The sequence below is a fragment of the Odocoileus virginianus genome, chromosome 26 (genome assembly GCF_023699985.2).
Source record: "Odocoileus virginianus isolate 20LAN1187 ecotype Illinois chromosome 26, Ovbor_1.2, whole genome shotgun sequence".
NCBI classification, from domain to species: domain Eukaryota; kingdom Metazoa; phylum Chordata; class Mammalia; order Artiodactyla; family Cervidae; genus Odocoileus; species Odocoileus virginianus.
The window spans coordinates 14,828,984-14,852,672 of NC_069699.1; the positions used below are offsets into that span (position 1 = coordinate 14,828,984).

General features: G+C 52.8%; 2 protein-coding genes and 1 long non-coding RNA gene across 10 annotated transcripts in view; 1 reads left to right on the forward strand and 2 right to left on the reverse strand.

The window, feature by feature from the left end:
• Positions 1–5,560, reverse strand: part of OGG1 (8-oxoguanine DNA glycosylase) — a 32,810-nt gene extending 27,250 nt beyond the window's left edge. The window contains exons 1-6 of one of the 3 annotated variants that reach the window (XM_020887495.2): positions 5,064–5,550; positions 4,504–4,751; positions 3,778–3,957; positions 1,509–1,690; positions 341–491; positions 67–116 (exon numbers count right to left, since the gene is read on the reverse strand). In XM_020887495.2, the coding sequence (XP_020743154.2) occupies positions 67–116; positions 341–491; positions 1,509–1,690; positions 3,778–3,957; positions 4,504–4,751; positions 5,064–5,200 (948 nt within the window). In that variant the 5' untranslated portion in view covers positions 5,201–5,550. Of the gene's footprint in view, positions 1–66; positions 117–340; positions 492–1,508; positions 1,691–3,777; positions 3,958–4,503; positions 4,752–5,063 lie in introns of all 3 variants that reach the window. The other 2 variants (XM_070455583.1, XM_070455582.1) reach the window with 2 other exon arrangements.
• A 1,628-nt stretch (positions 5,561–7,188) lies between these two features.
• Positions 7,189–22,816, reverse strand: BRPF1 (bromodomain and PHD finger containing 1). 6 transcript variants are annotated; one of them, XM_020887484.2, is made up of 14 exons: positions 22,416–22,815; positions 19,963–20,571; positions 15,568–16,527; positions 14,598–14,760; positions 13,935–14,066; positions 13,410–13,556; positions 12,329–12,638; positions 11,683–12,003; positions 11,076–11,360; positions 10,435–10,582; positions 9,498–9,634; positions 9,277–9,395; positions 8,775–8,929; positions 7,189–8,035 (listed from the first exon to the last, which is right to left on the reverse strand). In XM_020887484.2, the coding sequence occupies exons 2-14, from the start codon at positions 20,559–20,561 to the stop codon at positions 7,852–7,854; spliced, it is 3,660 nt and encodes a 1,219-aa protein (XP_020743143.1). In that variant the 5' UTR covers positions 20,562–20,571; positions 22,416–22,815; the 3' UTR covers positions 7,189–7,851. The 6 variants fall into 6 exon arrangements, with proteins under 6 accessions (XP_020743143.1, XP_020743144.1, XP_070311658.1 ...); XM_020887485.2 differs by having other exon boundaries at positions 13,428–13,556; positions 22,416–22,814; XM_070455557.1 differs by having other exon boundaries at positions 9,277–9,634; positions 13,428–13,556; positions 22,601–22,816.
• The window catches only part of LOC139031223 (uncharacterized), a 57,479-nt gene continuing 44,280 nt past the window's right edge, over positions 10,491–23,689 (forward strand). The window contains exon 1 of the long non-coding RNA XR_011483642.1: positions 10,491–10,576. This is a non-coding gene — a long non-coding RNA (uncharacterized lncRNA). The remainder of the gene's footprint in view (positions 10,577–23,689) is intronic.

A 23,689-nucleotide genomic window follows, 5' to 3' on the forward strand; every position in this document is an offset into this window, starting at 1 on the left:
TCAGGGCTAGGGAGAAGTCCTATGGGGTCTGGACTGGAGATGGAGGGGAAGCCTAGGTACACTCACTGCTTGGGCCCAGCCAGCATAGGGTCCCCACAGGTTCCGGAAAAAGTTACCTAAACCAAAAAAAAAAAAAAAAATTACCTAAACCAGAAGTGGTGAGGTGACGTTAAATAGCCCCTTGTGCTCCCTAGCCACAAGGGTGGGGTTTTAGGGAGAGGTGTATTTCTTTCTTTCTTTTTTTTTGGTTATTTATTTATTTATTTATTTATTTGAGAGGTGTATTTCTACCACCCCAGCCCACACATCCCAGCCCTGACATCCCACTCTCTCTCCTTACCCAGTTCCTTGTTGGCCTGGGGGCTCGGGCCCTTGGCCTGGCTGGTGGTTGGGTGCCAGCTGTAGTCACGCTGGGCAATCTGCCACACGTGGACATCCACGGGCACAGCCTGGGGTTTGTCTAGCGCCATCAGGCAGATGCAGTCGGCCACCTTTGACAGACAGAGAGTAAGCCACAGTAAGCCACAGAGGAATGGCAGGGCCCAGTCAGCAACCTGCTTCTAGTCCCAAAGCCAGAAACTTCCTTCTGTACTCTGAGGACACTCTTACTGTATTTTCTATTAATAATTTAAAAGACAGCTGTGACGAGAGTGCCACTGGGTAAACATCTTATGTGTGCCAGTTTCATCATAACCTGAAAAGAAGGTTTATTGTAGACAAGAAAACAGGTCCTGAAAGGTGAAGTGATTTGGACAAAGTTACACAGACAGGGAGACTCAGAACCAAGATTTAATGTTAGGCTGGAGTTCAGAGCCTATTAAAAAGAATAATTTAAATAAAAATTCATTTTTAAAGTTCAGAGAAATATAAAAAAGAAAACAATAAATACCAAATTTCCAATCATCTTTCTGATACCTAACCGTTCTTGATATTAAACAAGAAGGTCTATTATCCTTTAATAAAAATTTTTTTTAAAAGTTCTATAAGTACATATAATTTTAAGGGAAGAACAAACTGAAAAGTGGAAGGTTTCCCTGGTGATCCAGTGGTTAAGACTCTGAGCTCCCAATGCAGGGTGAATGGGCTCAATCCCTGGTCAGGGAATAAGATCTTGCATGTCACACGGTATGGTGTTTAAAAAAAAAGTTGGAAACATCATCTTATTTGTCTTCCCAAAGGTAACCACTATTGAGTTTCCTATGATTCCTTCCAGAAATTTCTGCACACATACGACAGTGTGTGTATGTACCTGAACAAATGGTTTTTCTAAAAATGCATTCAAAGAGCAATGTCTTTTATACCCTTTCTGCATTCTACATTTTCTCTAATAAAACATCTGCTGGGAAAAAAAAAAAAAAACATCTGCTGGTATCCTTTCTCCCTCCCACTCTGCCTCCAGAAGCCAAGCCCACACCCAGCTCTCAGGACTGCACTGTCTCCTCCTCTGCTACTCTCTTCATGGGTAGTCAGAGTAGCTTCTACCCACCCCCTTCAACCCTGGGCCTCACCTTGGTGCCTACTCCAGGCAGAGTGCAGAGGGCCTTGTGGGCCTCCTCATAGGGGGCCTTGCGCAGCTGCTGCAGCCAGGGAAGTCCACCCCGTTCTTCCAGGATGGCTCGGGCACTAGCACTCACAAAGCGGGCACGGTACCCCAGGCCCAGATTCCTGAGCTCAGCTTCCACCTTTGGCCCTGTGGGGGAGTGGGGAGAACAGGGGTCAGACATTCTCAAATCCTTCCTGTCATCAGGCTAGTGTGTGAGCCCTGCAAACGACAGGTATGCTTTTCCTAAGTACCCTTCTCCTACCTTGCCATCCTCTGGGAGACCCCAGGACACTTGCACACACAAAGCAAAGGGTTAAGCCTGGGTTCTGCCCCTCTACAAATGTTTCTGAGCACTATGTGCTGTGCACTGGAGCAGGGATTGAGAAGGACTTGCTGTCGTGGAGGAACTCCTCAGTTGAGTTCTTTAACCTTTCCAAAGGGTGTGAATTCATGAATTCACATTCATGATCTAAAATAATACATAGGGCTTCCCTGGTGGTCTAGTGGTTGACAGTCTACCGCCAATGCAGGGGACATGGGTTCGATCCCTGGTCCTGAAAGATCCCACATGCCACAGAGCAACTACACCTGTGTGACACACTACTGAGCCTGTGCTCCAGAGCCGCAGCTACTGAAGCCCACGAGTCCTAGAGGCTGTGCGCCACATTAAGAGAAGCCACCGCAACGAGAAGCCCAACTAGCCCAATCAAGAGTAGGCCCTGCTTGCCACAACGAGAGAGCCCATGCACAGCAATGAAGACCCAGAGCAGACAAAGATAAATAACCTAAAAATAAATAAAATAATAGTCATAATAACAGGAGCAGCTTCTATTATGTTTTTCTCAAGGACCTTGATGACAATATTACTGTTCTCCCCACTTTACAGATGAAGAAAATGAGTGCTTAGGGGAGGTTAAGTAACTTGCTCAAGAAAGGACCTGACAGGGAGGGGAGACTGGGATGGGGAATACATGTAAATCCATGGCTAATTCATTTCAATGTATAACAAAAACTACTGTAATGATGTAAAGTAATTAGCCTCCAACTAATAAAAAAAAAAAAAAAAAAGAAAGGACCTGACAGAGATGGGACCTTGCACTGAGGTCGAGGACACCGAGCCGGTGCTCTTAACCCATTGCACTACCTCATGACTGCCTTAGGGAAGGGAAGTTGCTCAGTCGTGTCCTACTCTTTGCGACCCCATGGTCTGTAGTCCACCAGGCTCCTCTGTTCATGGGATTTTCCAGGCAAGAATACTGGAGTGAGTTGCCATTTCCTTCTCCAGGGGATGTTCCCAACCCAGGGATTGAACCCGGATCTCCCGCATTGTAGGCAGACGCGTTACAGTCTGAGCCACCAGGGAAGCTCAGGACTTCCCTGGTGGCTCAGATGGCTGCCTTATTCATGCCTTAAACCCTTCTGGATGGAAACTGTCATTCCCATTCCACAAACAAGAGAAGCGTGGAGACGTGAATGAATTCCCAGAGGTATTATGACTGCTAAGCTGGAAGCTGAGACCCGAGATGGGTTTTCTAAGCACTCAGAACATCCTGTTTTCTCCAGCGGGGGCTGTGTCTTTGCCACGCAGGCACTAAGCACTTCCTCCAGCCTGGCTCTCATACCTGCCAACTGATGTACTGGCCTCTGTAAACTACTCCCCTCACAGCGCTCCCAGGAAGAACATGTGTGTTTTGGGATGCAGAATTGTTGGGTTCACAGCAGAGATAACAATTTGAATTTTCTGCTTTCTTCCTATATGCCAAACACTACGCTAGGTGCACTGTGCATTCCTTTACTCAACCCTCATGAAACTCTGACAGGTTGGAGCTATTGTTATCCCATTCAATGGATTAAGAACGTGAGGCACAGAGAGGCTACATAATGAGCTCAAGATCATATAGACAGAAGTCAAGTGCCAGAGCTGAAATTCAGACCCAGGCAGGCGATCTCTAGAACATGTATCTTAAGCCCAAACTACTGTACACTGTATACAGATGTCTTCTGATGAGCCAATGAACTCATGCACAAAAAGCACAGACTACTGAAGTGCTGACATTTCAGGGACAGGGAACATGAGGTATAACTGAGGCTGACCAGACCAGGCAGGGTGGTTTTGGATGAGGGCAGTATTTTAAAAGGCAGGAAGCTGTGAGATGGAAGAAAGGCATCAGGGGAGAACTCAACAGACCCTGAAAGCTGTTCTAAGGCCTGGAGGCAGGGACCCAGCTACTCACCAGCCAGGGCCTGCAAGCTGGGGAAGCCATGGTAGGTGACATCATCAAGCTGGATGAGCCGAGGTCCAAAGGTCTGGCAGAGCCGTTCCACCATGCCAGTGATGCGGGCAATATTGTTGTTGGAGGAACAGATGAAGGAGAAAAGGCATTCAATGGGGTCCAGTTGCAGGAGTCGCACACCTGGGGACCAGAAAGGTAGGCAAATGAGAAATCACTTGTTGATAGTGAGCTCTTCTTACCCTCAGATCCTAGGCTCCAATGGGAGCCTAGGGGAATGAGGGACAGCGTTATTAAAGACAGTAACAATGGAGCTCTCATTCTTTGTAGCATCTTGTGAGGTCCGTGTTATCATCCCATTCCACAGACAAGAACACACAATGTAAGCACTATGAGGTTGGGGATTTGTTTTGTTCACTGTGGTATTCCCAGTCACATAGGTGATGCTCTGTAACATTTACAGAATGAACGATGTCACCAGCCCAAGATCACACAGCCAGGATTTGGCTCAATATTCCCATCACTCCACTATAGTGGTCAGCAGGACATTAACAGTAGTAATAATAATTACTGTGTGTCAGGCACTATTCTAGGCACTTTATATGTATTAGCTTCTTTAATCCTCATAAAATTCTGAGGTAGATATAATCCCCATTTTACAGATGGTGAAACCTAGTAAATTAACCAAATCACAAGCAACCCAACCTCTGCCTCAGGCTCTGTACTCACCCTTGAATTTCTGAGCCACCTCTTGAAAGTGAGGGTCCACAGAACTCCAATGTTGATACAGTGGAGCAAGGCTGACATCCAGCTGGAAGTACTGTCGCACGGCCTTTAGCTCTTCCCGTGTGGGCCTGCCAACCCTGCCCTTGTCCCCTCGGTACACAGTGCAGTAAAGATGCTCCTCATTCTGGGTCAGGGTCCATACCTGGTCGGCCAGCACGCCACTCCAGTGCGCAGGGCTTTGCTCCCTCCACCTGCGCCCCCAGGCATACGGCAGCCCTAGCACTCAGTGCCCCTTTCTGCACCCTTTGGGGCCTTCCTATCCTATAACTGCTCCATATACAAAACTGACTCACGAACTGCAAAACACAAGTGCTTTCTTTTACATCAATTACATTATGTAATCCTCGCAAGAGCACCGCGCAGGCTAATTATTTCCACCTTATAAAGGAGTTAACAGGGTCATCACTGGTGCTTCGGTCTCTTTTGTACCCTTCCTTCACCCCCAACGTTCCTTTGCACCCAAGGCCTGCGGTGCTGAGGAGCCAAGAGCCAGGGTCACTCACCGGAAAGACTGTCCAGAAGCCAGAACCAGGTCCAGGCGTAGTTCAGAGCGTGGACAGGGGATGGAGGACCATAGGGCCGGGAAGGAGGCTAGAGTGCGATGCCTCATGCTACCCGGCAGAAGGGAGATGCCTGACATTTCCAGCCAGACCCCACCCCGCCCCGCGGTGGTCCGGCTCACTCGGAAGGGGCTCTACCTGTCAAAAGACCTCGCCCCAAAGACCACGCCTCTCAAGGGCTCACCCACCAAATCCTAGCCTCTTAATTTAAGGCCCGCAGTTTTATTTAATTTCTCCACTCCGCGCAGGCCCTGCTCCCTCAACGCTTCTTCCCTTTCACTCTGTCTCGACCCTCCCGCACTTCATAGCCTTTAGGCATACCACCCAGTCCCTCAAACTACCGGGACTTTGTGAAGCGCGCGGTAACGCGTTCTTCCGCTTTCCCTGGGGGCAGACCGCTCTCACCGGAAGGAGGGCTCAGGCCAGGCTAATTGGACCCAGAGGTAACCAATCCGCGGAGAGTTAGGAGGCGCCAATGAGATTCTGGCGTGGCGGAGAGTGGGCGGGCCTTTCTAGGCGCTGCAGCGGTTGGCGCGCTCTGGGCTCGCTGCCCGCTGTTGGCCATTCCTCTGTGGGATTTGTCTGCACTCGGCACGCCGGCGCGTCCCATCCCCGCGCTCCGCGGCCAAGACGCACAGTGCGCCCTCAAGCTACAGTCCTCAGCGCCTGATTTCCTCCGAGCCCTGCGATCCCTCAGGGCCTACCCGCCGCAGAACCAAGTGCTATCCCCTGGCATCCTTAGGGCCTTTCTCAACGAGCCTTTTCTGGCTGATCCTCGCTTTCATCAGTCTGCTTACCCTGAATCCCCCTCACCGAGAATCGTGCCCGGATCGCAGCTCCGGGCCAGCCGAGCCCGAGATGTCTCTACAGCGTCTGGATCCCGAGGAATCTGCCTACTCCCTCGCTCTCTGAGTTTCTGCCCTCTTAAGCGCTTGTTCCAGAGCCTCGACACCGAACAATCTTAGGCCTCACTGACTTCCTCATCAGAGGCCTGTCTCCTAGGATTCTGCGCGGACTGTCCCATCTGGCGTCACCAGCCACCTGAAAGCCCTACCGAAAGGGGCCTCTTGTAGGCCCACTCCAGGACTGTGCCCAGCGACCCAGAGAGGCCCCGGGACCACTAACTCTGTGGCCCTAGGGCAGCCCCGTTGCCAGGGCCGGCTGCCTAGTCCAGGGAAGATGTAGCAATATAACTTCTTCCCTCCTGGAGACTCGAAAACCACAGACAAGAACTGTATTTGGACGGTTTCTCCCCTTCTAGCATAGTGATTCTTGGTTATTGTATCTGAATAATCAGCCTTCAGATTCCTTAACAGACAGACTGGCAGCTGATTTGTCTGTCTCTCCCACACAGGATCTAGCAGAAGGCTGTAAACCTGGTAGCCTCTCAGCTCAGTAGCTGCAAGACCCTGGGGCTGCTTCCTGTGCTCGCCTCTTCTGTAGGACACCAGCCCTCAGATGCCTAGCACTTCAGAGGGCATTCCTCCAGTCAGTATTTGAAGCGGAAGAGGTGTCAAAGTGGGGAATGAAGAATCAATCTGCACTCCTGCTCAGTCCCTAGCTAAACAGGGGAAGGTCACAGCTATAGTGACTCTGAAGAAGTACTTGGACCATCCAACGGGCAAAGGACTTGAAGCATCTGCAGTTCAAGAAGGCATGGGCACTAAACTCTTCCCTTCCAGCAGTTTGGCATACTGGTTACAGAAGCTGCTTTGCAGACAGGCTTTTATTCAAATCGTAGCTCTGCAGCTTCCTTGTTGTGAGAACTTAGGCAAGTTACTTAATTTTTCTAAACCTTGGTGTCTTTATGGAAATAACCATCCTGTTAACTTTCCCCATAGTTATTGCAAGGACTATACAAAAGGGTGGATCTAAAGGTGCTTCAGCACAGAGTCTACCACTCAGTGAAATACACAGGGAATGGGAGCTGTCATATTATCTTTGTCTTACAAATGCAACAGCCAGTAACCACTTGAGCCCAATTATTTCCCATCCCTGAGGGACAGAGCCTCCCTTTTCATCCCTTTGCCCTGGCAGAAGGCAAGAACCAAGAATTCCAAACAGACCATTTATTTTCTAAGAATCAATATATTTTCTTCCTTTGAAATAAATACAAACCAGTTTGAAAGGTGGGGGAATCTATGGGAAGAAGGGAAGTGGGGACAGGCCCCAATCTTTTTTTTTTTTTTTTAGTACCAAATGACTCTGGCGCGACCCGGAAACGCAGTTACAAATGAGAATAATTTAAATTCTCCGCTAATTACAGTATTTACAGCAGGGGAGGGGGTCACCTAGTGCCCCTCTTCCGGGCTGGACAGACATCAGTCCCACTGCTAGGCTGGGCAGATGCCCGCTCACCACACCACCTCAGGGGCCTCAGGCCACTAGGCAGTTAGGGACTCTCCCGGCACGAGTAGGCAGAGGTGGTGGGATGGCCTGTTTTACACAGTGTCCTAACCTTGGCCCACCACCCTGTGCTACAATGCCGCGAGATCTCGGGAGCTTTCTGGCCTGTGGGACCTCCCCTCTCATTGCGCAGAGCCCCCAGGGGCCCTTGGAGTGTTCTGTACAGTCCAGCTGCACTCAGGGCGGGAGGGACCTCCCCCACCCAGCTTCCCCTGAGACTGGCCCCAAGACCAGGAACGAGTCAGTGCAGAGGCCGGCGCCACTCCAGGACGGTGAGCCACAGGGAGGAGAGGCGGCAGGGCGCTGAAGGCTGGGCTGGGCAGCATCAGTCACTGTCACTGGTCTCGCTGCTCTGCTCGCCCTGCACCTTGCTGCGGTGCTGCAGGGCCCTGTGGTAGGCTATCTGGACTGACTTGCGGATGTTAGATTTCCGGCCCTCCAGCATCTTCTCCTTGTCAAGGTCCTGGTTCACGCCCAGAGGAACCAGCTTAGTCCTGGGCAGCCACTGCCTGTAGGACGAGACGAGGATTAAGAAAGTCATCTCTTATCTCTGGGAGGACAACAAGCATCAGCCTCCCTCACTTGTTGCTTCCTTCAGAAACTCCTAAGTGCCCATTCTGGGCCAGGCTCTGGTAGGAGTTACAGAAACCGAGAGATGCAGTCCGTGCCCTCCAGGAACCGCTCACAGGCTAGTGATGAAAATAGCCCAGTTGACAGTCACACCGGGGGATAACCACAGGGTATTTATGAGTGCAAAAAGGAACCATGACCTAGCCTGAAATAGATACCTTGTCCCATGGGCTCCAGGCAGACTTAACTGACATTAGATATCTTCCGCAGACAATTAACAACAACAACAAACGACTACACTTGTAAATGTGACAGAACAGGGATTCAGAGACCCAGTGATTATGTCTGCTTTATCCCCCACATCTTGTCACCATGGAGGCAGAGGTGGGAAAACTAAATCTAGAAGCCACCTTAGTCTGGGTGTGGAGCCACCCCTACATTTTTCACAGTCACTCATGGTCCTCTGTTTTCTAGCTACAGCTGTTTGTCAGCTGCTGCCCACTCAGTCTCTCAGACTCTTGGTCAACACAACCCTTTTGCTCAGCGATCTAAGTCCCTCCCCCACTGATTTATGATCACCCAGGCTGTCAGTGCTGGAGTTTCCTGGCAGCCTGCCCCCAATAGCCGGGGTTGCATCTGTGGCTATGAGTCACATCAACTGCTCCCCTCCTCCCTTACCAGGTTCTCTTGTTGTCAAAGAAGAGGACGAGGTAGAGATGCTCTCGGGCTTCTTGGGTCATCTGTTCCCCAAGTTTCAGCACCTCCAATGGGGGCACAGGGATGGGAACCCCATGGTGGAACATACCTTCCCGGGGCATCTTTGGATCAATGATCTAAGGGTGTAATAAGACCTTGGTTAGTTCAGTCTCCTCCTTCCCCGAGGCTTACTCTATCCAAGAATTTGGAGACTACCTCTGAAGAGGGGACAGAAAAACGTAATCATCTAACTAGGGTTGCAATCCTGACCCTCGGCTTCTTCCCATGCTGAACTATTTCAGAGCCCAAGAGGTAAAGAGAAGAGAAAGGGATGGATGGAGAAGCTAACGAGGGACCTCTGAGTGACTGTCTGCTAAAGACTCATGCGCTCTGCAGCTCGGCAGAGAGTAGGAGGTCTGCTGCTTTTGAGTGTATGTCTTGGGGCTGGAAGACAAGGGGTATGACGAGAAAAGCAGAAGCCTACCAGAGCTGGGTACGATGGATACCCTCGGCATTTGGCCCACACCAGGTCCAGAGCGTCCAGGGGGGAGTCCTCATCCTCTGATAGCCAGCCAGCTCCCCGGCCCAGACTCTTCCTTACAACTTCACAGGAATGGGAGAGAGGGGACGGATCAGCAGCCAGGGGTCTGGCAAGGCCCTGACACCAGGCCCCCAGCACCTCTGGCTTTGGGCGGGCGTACTTACTGCTGTGGCCCACGCCGCGGCCAGTGCCCACGGAGTAGGCCTCATTCTCAGTGCCTGAGGTATCTTCGCTGCTGTCCTCTGGGAAGGTGCCCCGAGAGAAGGAGGGCTTGCCCCGGCCTTGTTTTGAAGGCGTTGTGCTGTGGACAAAAGGGATGCTCAACTCAGAGGAGAGCGAGAGTGGGGAATGGCATGGTGGTGTCTTCTCTTGGCCCCTAAGGTCTAAGACTTTTGGAAAGCAGAGGCTACTTGAATAATTTCAGACTCAAGTGCCCTCAGGGGTTTGGGGGTGATCTGACTGAAGTGGGCTGGATACAGCAGTAGTGATGAGTGTATGCCCCATCTTAAGGCAACAGTGGCCAGAACTGCTAGGTCTGATTTTTAAAGGGAATACAGAAACTGGGAATTTTATGTGGCACTTCTGGGTTTGTTTTTTTTTTTTTAAATATCATGCTGGCCAAATAAAATATGTCTGTAGGCCAAATCCAGGTCACCACAAATCAGTTTATGCACTCTGTTCTAAGTGAAAAGTGAAAGTGTTAGTTGCTCAATCATGTCCAATTCTTTGCAACCCCATGAACTGTAGCCTGCCAGGCTTCTCTGTCGACAGGATTTCCTAGGCAAGAATACTGGAGTGGGTTGCCATTCCCTTCTCCAGGGGATCTTTCTGACCCAGGGATCAAGCCCGGGTCTCTCACATTGCAGGTGGATTCTTTACCATCTGAGCTACCAGGGAAGCCCTCTGTTCTAAAGCATGAACTTAACCAAGAATGGTCCCCTCTATTTCATTATGGTGACAATCTCATCTGCTCTATTTACTTTGCAGAGAACCTTTGGTCGGAGCCATCTTAATCCAGGTGGAGATGGCTGCCACCACACTCCCCACAGGGAAATTTGGAATGCCGTCCTGGAGGCAGGGCTAAACCTAGAGGGCTGGTACCTGGTCCGGTCGGAGGCAGCACTGCTGCTGCTACTGCTGCTGGATTCTGAGTCTGAGCTGCTCCGAGGAAGGCTGCAGTCGTTACGATACACCAAGAAACTCTTCTTTACTGGCTGGTTTCCACCGCTGAAGCCATTGGCTGGTAAGTCTTGGTTGGGGGTGGGGCAGGAGGGAAGGAATCAGTCAGTAAGATGCAGATCAGAGATCTACCACGGTAAGAGGGACTCAGAGCTTGGCTTTCCGTTCTGTGCTGGAAAATTCCCCCAACCTTGGCCAGCAGAGCCAGCTCTGTGCAGTGTCCACCACCGCTGGTCACAGCCCTGCACCACCCCTTGCACCTCCCTTGGCAGTTACTAGCCTTAGGACACGAGTGGCTTAAAGGAGATTTCCCCAAGGAGAGTGAGAAGAGAAAAGGTGAAGTGATAAAATGGAGGGCACCCTGGACGGGAATCTGGTTGGGTTAGTGTCTCTGGGCTTCAGTTTCCCCATCTATAAAGTGAGGAGACTGAATGACAGGCTTCCTAAGGGCCCTTCTAGCTCTGATATATTAAGGGCAAATGAAGGGCTAGGTGGGAGTTATACTGGGAAGGAGGGCAGCTTTGCTCACTCTACTGGAGGGGCTGGGTGATGGTGAGGCTCACCCATTGGGGGGTCTTCTGTGGATTTATCACTGTCGCTGTCTGAACTCGAACTGGGCCGAGGGCTCCTACCCCGCTTGCGCTGACGTAGGGAGCCCATGATGGGGAGCTGGGGGGGCCCCACAGGACTGCCTCCGTGGCTGGGGGTCATCTGGCTCTCCCGGTTTTTGGGGGGCCGGCCCGGCCTCTTGGGCGGTCCAGCTGTCTTCGGGTTCTTTTTGGAGAACAGAACTGAGGTTCTCCTGCCCACCTCAAGTGCGGGGGTTGAGGACATGTTGGGACCCAGGCCTGGAGCAGAGAAAGAGAGAAGGAGAGTCGGTGAGGGGCCTGAAGTGGGAAGGGCATCTGTCTACGGTAGGCCCTAGGGATATAGGACATAACTTCAGCTAGAGTAGCGGAGATCGTTTGGGGGGCAGGGAGTTGGGAACAATGTCTCTCACACAAATAGCCAGAGAGAGGCAGCTAAGAGGCCCCTGAAGGGGGAAGGAGGGAGAAAGTTTAGCTAGCTGAGCAGGAGGGACCTCTGCCTGGGGGGGTGGCAGGGGCTGAGTGTGTGCTGCAGAGTCCAAGTCTGGCTGGCCTTGGGTCCATCATGCCATGGGGTTCAGACCTTTGCTTGTCTCCTGGCTGCTGCTCTCCTCGGCGGCACTGTCTGTCTGCCCGTCCTTGTCACAGGCCGCTGGGTGGGGTGTCAGGCTGCCCCGGCTGGAGGGGCCGTGTCGCTCAGGCCCATCCCGTCCAGTCTCCCGCTGGTGGGCAAGCTTCCTCCGCAGTGCCGTCATCTCTTTCTTGATCATCTTGGCGCGCCGAGAGCGGCCCACGCTCTGCTTACTGGCGTTCACCTCATCCAACCGTTCAAGCAGCAACTTTAGCTGCTCTTCCACTGGCAGGTGCTTCTGGTTCTCTAGCAGGACCAGCCGCTCTTCCTCTGCTGCAGGGGGGTGGGAACAGGGGATGAGAGGTCAGTCTTAGGGCAGCCTGCTGGGCCCCGTGAACCTGGGCAGGCAACCAGAAAGTCACTCTTCTCCCCTCCGCTTCTCACCGGGAACGGCTGTAAAATAGTAGCACCAAGATGTAGAAACGCGGGGATTGCTCTCCATTCACCCAGTCTGGCTTTGAGAGCATTCCTGGGGCTAGTTTGCCACTGCTCAGACTAGCTGCTTCCTGCCTACACTGCCTGCTCCCAGGAGGGGACTTTTGGAAAGCTGTTCATCCCTGGCATTGGCCTCTACGTGTGTGTGTGACTTATCACCCACCATCTTCGGTGTGGTGTGGGGCCTCGTCTCCAGTCAGGCTGTGGGGGATATGCATGCCCGTCTCAAAGTCAATGCCCATTTTTTCTGCCTGGCGCCGGGCCTGGCGGAGCACCGCGCCACCCTGCTCACGGAGCCGCACTGCTGCCCGGTAGAAGATGGTATCCTTGGCATTATACTTGAGGCAGTTGCTGACGATGAGGTTGAAGTCCTCCTCAAAATCATCAAAGTTCAGGTAGCGGTAAGCCTCCAGGTTCTGCTTCATGGTGAAAAAGTCCATAGGCTTTTTGATGTGGTCGAGGTAGTCAGGTACCTGGAGAACACGGGAGGTGGCTAAGTGGAGGTATGTTCCTCATTCCCCCTGACCCCGTTCCTAACAACCTCCCTTGAAATGCATCCAGCAACCTCCTCCTACTATAGTCAGAGGCAGGTGTATAGCACAGGGGAAAAGAAAGCTGGATTCTAGTCTAGACTTTTCCAGTCACAAGCTGTGTGACCTTGGCAAGCCTCTTAGCCTCGCAGGGCCTTCTTTTACTTGCTTGGAAAACAGTAATGAAATTATAGCCAAATCCTAGAGCCACATGAGGTCTTAATAAGAAAGTGGCTAGGGGGATCCTCTGGAAGTAACACCACCCTGCATTCCTCTAGCTCTTTAGACTTCTCAGTAAGCCGTGTAAGGAGGCTGCTGCCTCAGGCCTCTCATTCTATACCTTTTAGAGAGAAGAGTCTGCCAGGCAGGACCTAGGGCTTCAGAGATGGTTCTTTAGGTGCTGAGCCTTCTAAATTCTCCGTTCTAGGGTTCAGCACCCGGAAAGTGTCTTCCTGCCCTGGGCTTATTCACTTGGCAGACTCAGTCCCTGCCTCTGGGGAAGGAGTGCAGACTGCCTCCCATTCTGGGCCCTTGAGGTACGACAGGGACAAGACAGAGTCCAGGTGATGCCTGTGGTTCCGGTTCACCCCGGAGCCCCAGAGCCGCCAGCCCCTCTCTTCATGGTCCCCTCCTAGCCCCCGGCCCAGACCTGCGGCAAGGGTCCATCTGGGAGAGGAACAGAAAGAAGGTGGAGTGAGGGGAAGGGATTCTTACTTCGTCCAATTCGGTTACCTCAGACAGAGGGACCGGCTCGCTGAAGATGTTGCCTGTGTCCTTCTCTTGGAGCTGCTCCAAGGTTTTTCGAAGGAGGATGAGGAAGGGGGTCAGCTGCATCTCCATGGCGATCTGTTGGACCTTGATCTGACAGACATAAAGGCCCCATCAGCCAGGCCCAGGCTGGTCCCTTGGTGGAGGGGTCGGGGGAGGTGGCTGTAGCTGGTGTGGGAACTCGCCTCCTCCCCACCCCACACTGCTGGGTGCACTTCACTACTGCGGACTTCCCCTTCCTTGAACTCCCAGCACCAGCGACCTGCATCACATCATTAAGGAGTCCATTCATAAAACTCTCCTGTGACATTCTGCTTCTGATGAGCCTGAGAGCAAACTGAGCTCCAGGTTACCCGACTCTCACATTAGCTTCGTCCCTTCCTGGCCAGGGGACGCATACTTTTCTGTGTTTTCTGTTTTTCTGTGTCTGTTTTCTCCACTATAAAGAAAAGCTGGTCTGGGAACACTCACCGTCTCCCTTTTGAGCTTCTCCCGCTTGCGAATCAGCTCCACCAGCAGCCGTGCTCGCTCGAGGTCATGCCGAAGCCGCTGCCAGGACTTAAGCTGTTCTTTGAGGGCCCAGTTCTTATCCTCGGAATCTCTCTGAAGAGGCAAAAGGGGGATCAGGAGATGATAAGAGAGCCAGAGGCAATGAGAGCCCAGGAAACTTGGGTCAAGGGCAGGAAAAGCCAAAGCTGGGAGCACAGTGATCTCTTGGTAGGTTCGCCAACTAATGTGGAAACTCTGCAACCCACTGTGTCTGTTGAGCCCAGCAGAGTTGGTGCTTGGTATATGCTTGTTGTGAATGAAAGGATGAACACAAGGAATAATGCATGAAGGATAATGTGTAAGGATTTCATCCTTAGCCTGATTTAAGGTCTAGATTAAAGGAACAAACAGCTCAAGCCCTCATGCATTGGAAACTGCAGTCACAAATCTCTGTTCTGGGGACCTCCCTGGTGGTCCAGTGGTTAAGACTCTGTGCTTCCAATGCAGGGAGCACGAGTTTGATCCCTTGTTGGGGAATTAAGATCCCACATGCTGGGTGGTACAGAAAAACAAGCCAATGATAAGTCTCTGTCCTCGTCCCCCTGGCATTAGTTCCCAGAGCCCACAGGGAATCTGACATAGTACCCCGACTTGGTCACAGTTCCTCTGAGACTGCAGGTGGGTCTGTAGACGACGCAGCAGAGGGACCCCATTCCGCGACTGCCTCTTCAGCGTCCAGTAGCTGTGCAGCCTCTGCATGAACTGGCTCTTCCTTTGGATGGTCAGGCGGTTTGTGATTTTACTGAGCCTGGGAAACAGGAGAGCAAAGAGAAGAAAAACCTCTTGGGCCTTGATTTTCTCACAGAGAACAGGGGACTTTGGCTCATGAGAGTTTCTGCGTGGGGCTGAATAGGGAATAAATCTATTGTCAAGAAGGCCTGTGACACTGGGCTAGGGCAAAGAAGAGCAAACACAGCTGGCTGTCAAGGGCACTTCAGGAGACAGGAAGCCAAGCTCCCAGTACTGACCCTGTTCACTGGTGGGGGGAGGTGAGCGAGCCTGGCCCCTAAGACTGCTTATTGTCACTGCAGCCCTGAGTGCTAACTGACCCTGGGACACCCAACTCAGGCCGAGCCTGCGAAGGTTTTAAAATGAAGTGCTACGACATAGCAGTCACCTACAGGAAACTGTCTAGGTAGCACAAGAGAAAGTGAAAAGTAACTGATGCTCACAGCCCTCAGTTGAGGCCGTATCACAATTCCTTGGGCATTTCCTTCCCTCTTTTCCATTCTGTTCTCCCTTCAGAGTCAGGCTATTTCTTCCACTGTGGCTGGTGGCCACTCCACCGTCTTCCTAACTTCCACCACCCCAGCAGTAAGGCGGGCAGTTTCAAATACACCTGCTCAGTCGGCCAGAGAAGAGCTGAAGTCTCTGGCTCCTAACGTCAACGTCAGGTGACCTGCTAGAGCTAATCTCTTTTGATATGAAAACAACAACCACCTCTAGGTAGCTCCTGACAGAAAGAAGAAAACCCAAGCCTGTCTCCACTCAGAGGACTGTCAGTCTCCAACAGGGCTTCTTCCCTCCCCGGCCCGCCCATCTGCTGCCCCCGTACCTGTGTGGTGGAATGCAAGGCACAGACACCACGGGGGCCGCTGCCCGTTTCTCTGCCAGGATCTTCCGCGCCTTCTTCATCTTGATCCGGGACTTGGCCTTGGCCTTCTTGACCTTCTCTGAGCTCCAACTCTTACCCTCATCTTCCTCCTCCTCCTCATCCTCCTCCCCTTCACTGTGAGACAGGGCAGGCAGGCGGCGAGCTGAACCTGGGGGTGTGTGGATGTCGCAGTAGGCGGTCTTGCGGACGCTGAAGGAGGTGCCATTGGCACCTGTCTCCCGCACAGGCTCCATCTTCATGTAAAGGCCAGCCTGTTGGGCACACGTCACGTGGAAGGCTGTGTAGCAGTTGGCCTTGTGGCACTGGATGCAGGCCCCTGAGCCCCGCTGTTTGCAAATGTAGCAGGTCAGCTTCCAGCGTGCGGGCGGGATGTGCTCAATGCTGTCAATGGGCTCCAGGAAGACCGTGTTGGCAAAGCAGACCTCGGGGATCCAGAGGGCACACACCACATGGGCCCAGCGCCCATCATCTGTCTGCTTGAAGGCACCACCTTTGTTGGGGCACAAGGCGCAGTCCACAGCGCGGGAGGGTGACTGCAGGCAGCGGCGGCACAGCCACTGGCCCTCAGGGATGTAGGGGACACCGTAGCACTCCTGGTGCACGGCCAGGTTGCACATGTCGCAGAAAAGGATGACATTGCTGTTCTGGCACTCGCCGTCATTGCAGATACAGCACACAGCATCCTCGTCTACGAGTGCGTTGGGGTCGCCTTTATTGTGGCTCTCAAAGTACGACTCTTTCTCCAGCCGGTCCATTAGGTACTCAAAGATCTCCTGTGGAATGGGACTCACACCTTCTGTCTTCCGCCGCTCATTCATGATATCTAGCCAGATGTAGTCCTCCTCATCCATGTCGTACTCAACTTCCTCATCCAGCTCCTCGGCCGACTTCTCAATATACCTGCAGTGCACACAGGCAGCTCGGCATCAGAAGGTTGAGATTTCCCTCCCTTAAAGAACGTGGGTTACATCTGCCGAGCACTCACCCTGTTCCAGGCTCGGCCTTGATGTATATGTTGTCTCATTCTAGCCTCACCTTTACTCCAGGCACCGTTAAGGCCTGTCATCATTTTTGTTGTGCCGAAAAGGAAACCTAACGTTTGGGGCAGTGAATTCACCTGGCCCGGCTCTCTTGTGAGAAAGTGGAAGAGCTGGGATATGAACCCAGGTATGCCGAGCTCAAAGCTCATGTCCTAGCTGCCATACTGCCTCCTCTGAGATGCAGAGGCTCAGCAAGATCCTGAAGGGAGAAGGATGGGGCGGCTAGGACCCGTGACTGCAGTGGTCTGGGTGATGGTACAAGGAGTCGGGGGCAGGAAGGTCCTCAGTTTTCACTTGCCAATTTACATTTAAGTTGTGTGAGTACCAGCTGGCTGTGTCCTGAATGGAGCTGCTGTAGATCTTCTCCCAGCTGGTGCAGTAGCAGCTCAGGGCTCCCTCAGAATCTAGGTACTCTTTGCTCTCTGGAAAGCCTTGGGAGATAACAGTTAGGATAGCTAATATTTACTGAGCATTTACTATGACCGGGCATTGCGCTAAGTTATCACAGTTATCTTCCCCACAGTCCTTGGGTCAATGTTCTTCTTGCCCTCACTTTTATAGAGGAGGAAACCGGAAGCTTTGGGAAGTTAAGTGCCCCACACAGGTGGTTCACATAGCCAGCAAGTGGCAGAGCTAGGATTCAAACTCCACTCCACAGCACTCACTGGGCCTGCGGGACTGCAGCCAGGGGCGGCTCCAGGCGCTGGGGTACACAGCAGGCTCCCCACTCCCCTGCTCTGCGCACTCCAGATGGCCTGACTCTGCCGTCATAAAGCTGCAGGGAGCAACGACGGAAAAGAACATGGCTTTGGCCTCTAACACACCTGGAGTTAGGTCCTGGCTCTGTTACTGTGGGACATCCGGGACATCCCTGCTCTTTTCTAAACCTCAGTTTTATTGATGAGAGAATGAGGATAATACTCCTCATTTCCTAAGACATCAGGATTAAATGCAATTACAAAAATGAATGGACTAAATCAAGTGGTACATAGCAGGCCCTAGATAAATGTTAGCTCCCAGGCCTCCACTCTGCTCACCATAAGGAAAATGTGACTCTGCGAGCTGGAGTGGGCTAGGCAAGCATAGGCTCCGGAGCTGTGCTCTGGGTGACAGCAGGCAAGTAAGCTAACCTCTCAGGGCCTTGGTTTCCACATCTGTAAAGTGGTGATACTAACCTGAACCTCTTTCACACAGCTGTTGGGAACATTAGATGAGTTAATATAAAGTGCTCAGAACAGTACCTGGAGCAAGTACTCAATACATGTTAGCTTGATTATTAGCTTTGGTATAGCTCTGCCCGACCCTGTCTTGCATTGTAACTGTTTTTGTGTCCTAACCCCTCCACTACTGGATAGAGGCAAGGACCATATCTGATTAACCACACAGAAAGAGGCAGTCAGTGTTGTTCATCTGAAGGACATTTTGAGAGTGGAAGGGAAGAGAGACTAAAGTGCTGTGTCTGTCAGAAGCAGCTTCTTGCTTAGCCCTTCACCTCGTCCCCAAGGTGACTGCAACATCTTCATCCTTGAAAAAGGGTGTGGCTCTGGGCTAGTGTGAGCCATCTGGCCCATTCCAGGCCTTGGCACCAGCTCTCAGCCTCTTCTCTGCCATGACGCGCGTACCATTATGTGATGGTGCAGAGCACACTCCCACAGTACACTCCGATTACAGGCTGTGGCGCAGATAAGGTAGGCTGCGTGTCGTGTGCGATTCCCGACACACCAGCTGACACTCCACCCTCCCTCTCCCCCTCAAGAAAGTTTATCAGATGCGAGCAAGAGCCAGTGGTATTGTTAGAGAGATGACCTCGAATCTTCTCACATTTACATAACAAGTAAATAATTTCCCAAACAGGCAGTTCTGCTAACAGTGGTAACAAACTACATGCAACACACCTCCTGACAGATGGCAGGGGGCCAGCTGAGGGCCGCTGCCTGGAGTACAGATCTGATCCACAAGAGGGAAGAGCGACTCTGAGCGGAAGGAGGAAGAAAATGAACAGGAGCTAAGCTGTGCTGCCTAAGGGAGCAGAGAGTGCTGAAGAATCAGGAGGGGAGAGGGGTCTGTGTGTTGGGAGGTGGGCATGGCAGTGAGCACTAACAGATAAGAGAGACGGTGAAAAGCCAGAAGGACATGGAGCTGGGCTGGACAGATGGAAGGATGGAAGAGGGGAGGAAAAGACAGGCTGGCATGTGAACAGAGGTGAGAGGAAAGAAAATCACTTGAGTTCCCCAAAATTTGCTTGTAAAGAACTGAGATTTAGTACTTACTATTGCACTTTTGGTAAAAACTACCTTTCACAGAAAAACCTTTCTAAGAAGTCCTTGTCAGAGATCAGGCCTTCTGATTAGCTGACACCAAAGACAGCTTCTTAACTAACTCACCCAATTGCCCTCTTTGACTTGGATGCCAAGACTCTCAGAAACAAGTTTCACACTTGGTGTTTATTCCATCCTTTAGCTAGGGTTTCTGAATGTAGTTTCACTACCATACTTCCCCCACTCCATTTTTTTTTACCTCATGTTGAAGATATTTAGCCTTTCAACTGTGATTTTTATTAGGAGCCACTGTGACAAATTTTTGGAAGGAAGTGGGATACCAAGAAACAGTTAAATGAAATAAAAGGGTTCTTGGAGGAGTATGAAACATAGGTGACGAAAACACTGCTTCTGCATGCTAAAGGATGGGTGACAATAACTGGGCAAGTAACAGGGAAATTACTTATGCAGATTTACAAATAGCTTTTAGGACTCTATGAAGTCAGTGTCCCTAGTCTTCTACATTGAGGCTAGCAGAGGAATATTACTTCTGCACTGCAGATGGGGTCACTGGAACACCAAAAGCCAGACAGATGCCTTTCCCAAGGTCACGGTGATGGAGTAAAAAGGGTCAAGAACAACAAATGGGCCCTTTGATGCTGGAGAAATAGTGCCGCTTTGGAGTCAGAGGAATATGGGTTTGAATCCCAGTTCAGCTATCTACTGGCATGTGACTGCTCATAAGTCCGGTCCTTCTTCAGGACTGTGGTTTCCTCACCCGTGAACAATACCTACCTGAGCGAGCTGTGAGAATAAGACAAGGGAATGGCTATAAAGCGCCCAGGGCAGGGTCCGGCATGTGGCAGTGTACGGGAAGTGCCATCACCGCTAGCTGGGGCACTTCTGCCTTGGCAGGGCCAGTGTGTTGCTGCTATGCTCTACCTCTGCCATTTCCTATCTGTTGCTTGTCACCTATTTTTGGCTCCTAAGCCCTGCTTGACCAGTTTTCCAGAGTTGGGAGGTGGAGGTGGCCTTACCGGTAATAGGAAGTCGGCCGGGGCGGTGCATCAGGGGTGTCCTGCTCCAACTCCCGGTAGACCACCTCTGGCAGCTTGGGAGTGGTGCTGGCAGAAGCATTGTGGTGGTGGTGATGGTTGGAGTCCTTGCGTTTCTCCTTGTTCTTATGCTTGCTTGACTTGGGCGTAGTGGCGGGTGTCTCAGTGTTCTCCTTGTTGCTGCCGTTCTCAGGGGCCTCCTCGGGGGCCTCCTCATCCTCAGACACCACATCCAGGTTGTCAAAGATGCTGATGCGGTGCACGCGGCCGTGCAAGTCCACCTCCACCATGCGCTGGGCCTGTGCGTAACTCATCACCTCACGGCTGGGTGACTGGGATACCTCGGAGGGGCTGGGCGACTGCTTGTTGGCTGGGCGTGACTGGCGCCCCTTCTTCTTGTGCTTTCGGAGTGGAGTCTGCTGAGGGGGCGGTGGGTTGTCATGGTCATAGTGGTACAGGTGGTACTCAATGCCACTGTAACTCTTGTAGACCTTGCGGCAGGTCTCCACGGGGCACTCGTAGGGTGGCTTAGTGGCCCGCAAGTTGTGGCAGAAAGTCTTCACGTCAAAGTCCACCCCCATGCTGTCACATCTGGAAGGCACAGATCGGTCAGCATAGGCCTGGGCCGCCCACTCCGCGCGCTCCAGCCCTCCCTCTCCCCAAGCGTCCTGGCCAGCCGACCTCTACAGCACGTCCAAACGCCATCTCGCCCACACCATGGTCATAGTCTTGGCATTATTACCTCTTGTCTGATCATTCTGCCCTGTGTCTCAGTTCTAGCTTTATCTCACATAAATGTGTCCAGAATGATCTTTCTACCAAGTAGCATTAATCATATCAGTGTCTTGATTAGAAGCCTCCTGATGTTCCCCGCTGATTTCAGGATAATATCCACATTCCTTATGATGACAGTCAGGGTGTACCTTTCATTCTGTGGCCTTAGTCTTCCTTTCTACATCCTGCTTTTCACCAGCTATAGCTGTATTTTTTTCTAACCAGGGCAACTTGCCATTCCCTGAATGTTACCAGCTCTCATTCCCGCAAAATGATCTCTATTTAAAATGCCTTCCACCCTCCCTGATTAGTGAGCTCCTACTCATTCTTCAAAACATGGCTCAAATGTCACTTGTTATGATTTCTTCATCTCTCTCACAGAGAGCTGTGTTTCCACAGCATTTCATCCTCAGCTCCACCACAGCACTCACCACACTGAAAGTTCTCTGTCTCCTTCCACTAGACTGGGAGCTGTACAGTGCAGACACGAGAGCCTACCCATTTCCATAGACCCAGAACCTGGCATGCAATATTGTTTTGGCAAATGAATAAATAATTTGTTGAATGAATAGCTAAATGAGAGGATCACCAGATTAGGGACTGAGATGGATGAAAGCTAGTGTCAGCCCATGCGGAAGTTTGAATTGGTGGCCAAAATGATTTGGTCCTGGACTCCAGCAGAAATACATGGATGACTTTCTGAGGCCTCTGGGGTAAGCCTATGCCCTGGCCTTGGGAATGACACCAGGCCTTAAGAGTACAAACAGGAACATGGCAGTCCAGGCACACTCAGCTCCATGCTGGTCCTTAGAGCCCTCCCTTCCTTCTCTCCAGTGTTCCTGGGTGAGTGGAGACAGCAGATGGCACCAGCCCCCAGGAAGCCCAGCTTGGTCAGAGACTGCCCCAATTTCTCCAGGCCCAGCTGAATTCAACAATTTAACTATGGGCTGGGCACCATTCCAAGCAAAGCCACCCTGAGCTCCCTGACTAACAAGAGTTGTCTCCTGTGACTTAACCCAGCCAGTGAACTGCTCCAGCCTCTGTCCAAACCCCTGATTGCCATTTCATTAAAACTACTTAAACTGCCCTTACTTCCTACCTGTGGCTATCTTGAAACAAACCAATCAGAAGCACAAACTCTACTGTTTCAATGAGTCCCTGGTGAAGGCTGCAGCTCTGCTGCTCTAGCTCCCGAAGCAGCACAGAGCCCCCGGCAAATGTTCCGCTGGGACTCAGCAGCAGACGCGCAGAGAAGAGACACGGAAACTTAGACCCGAAAGTCCGTGGGGAGGGCCCCAGGCCCTGGGGTATGACGACCGCATCTGCCTAAGGCTCTCAGGGGGCTGGAGGAAGTAGGGGGCGGAGGCCAGAGCGATCAGGCCAGGCCCAGGCGGTGCCCGCAGCCCTCTCCCGGATGCGGCGACGTTTCCCCTTGATCAAAGTGTACAAGTTGAACAAGGCTCTCCTCCTGCCATTGACCCAGGCAGCCCCGAAGGGACACACTGTTGCCCAGGGATGCGGGCGGGGGGCTAATGCACTGTCACTTCTTCCGGCTAGAGTGGCCCGGCCCGAGGGCCGGGCAGTTTCAGTGCGTGCCCCACAAAACTAGCCTACCCCTTCCCAGCTTGCCACTCCCGCCCTGGTCACTGGCCCGCACTCACCGGCCACCTCGAGTCCGGGCTCATCGCCGGGGACGCCCGCCGGGGCTCCGACCCCACTTAGGGAGGCCGGCGGGGAAAGACGGGCCGGGGAGGGAGAGCCCCAATTCCGGAGACTGCAGACCACGCCACCCCGACCCCCTGCCGCCCCACGCTCTGGCCCGGCTCCCTGGGATTCCCGCGCTGACCCCTGCCGCTCCCAGTCCCGCTGGCGCCCGAGCGTCTCAATTCCGGCGGCCGCCGCCCCTTTCGAAGGCCCCTAGGTTGCCGGGTCTCGGGACCCGGCGCCGCCGGAACAATGGAGGCTCCCGGAGGCAGCGCGGGGACGGCGGCGGTGGAGACGGTGGCGGCAAAGGCAGTGGCAGCGGCGGCGGCAGCAGCAGCGGCGACGGCGTCTGCGCAGGGTAAACTTGGCGCCGCGGCGCTGCCGAGCTGCACTTTCGCCACAGATCCCCGCCCGCCCGCTGAGGCTCGAGAGGCCATTCTCTGGGATTCGGAGGGGCCTCTGGACACCTCACAGGGCTTTTCTAGCGCCTCCATCTTAGAGTTGAGTTTCTGGAGACAGAAGTTGCGCTACTTGGGATCCGGAGTGGCCGGGCCGTTTGTAGCGAATCTGCCGGCACGGACGCTGAGCGCGGGACTGGGCGTAAGGAGCCCGCCCTTCTCCCTTCCCCCTCTGCCTCTTCCCCCGCCTCCCTCCCTCCTGCTGGCGCCGCGGCTGCGGTAGGGACCTGGCCTTGGTCTCCGAGGAAGGCGGCGAGGCGGGGCCGGAGCCTCGGGGCGGGGCTGGGGGCAGGGCCAGGAGCAAGAGGGACGCGTACTGCAGCCTAAGGGGCACCGGGAGTTATGGGTAGGGGCGGGGCGGGGCTGGAAGAGAATAAACCAGTCTATGGGGCGGGGTTTGCGGGGAGTGGGCGGGGCCATCTGTAAAGCAGGCCCCAGTAAGGAGAATAGGGACTGAACTGGGGGTGAGGGGTGGGACTAAACAGAAGAGGGGGGGCCTCAGAAAAGAAAGGGCGGGGCTTTGGATAGGCCTGGAACTTGGTGCTGGGTTGGGGAGAAGATAGAGCTGGGAAAAGCCACGCGAGGCTGAAGGGAAAGGGCGGGGCTTGGAAAAGGTAAAAGGGCAAGGCTGAGGGAAGGTGTGGATCTGAAAGTAGCGGCCTGATTGGGGGCGGTGCAAAATGCTGGTTGGGTGTAAAACGGACTGTGTAAGTAAAATAAGATTCAGATGCTGGAACCTTGTAGGTAGGCGGGGAATGGCTTCATGATGTCAA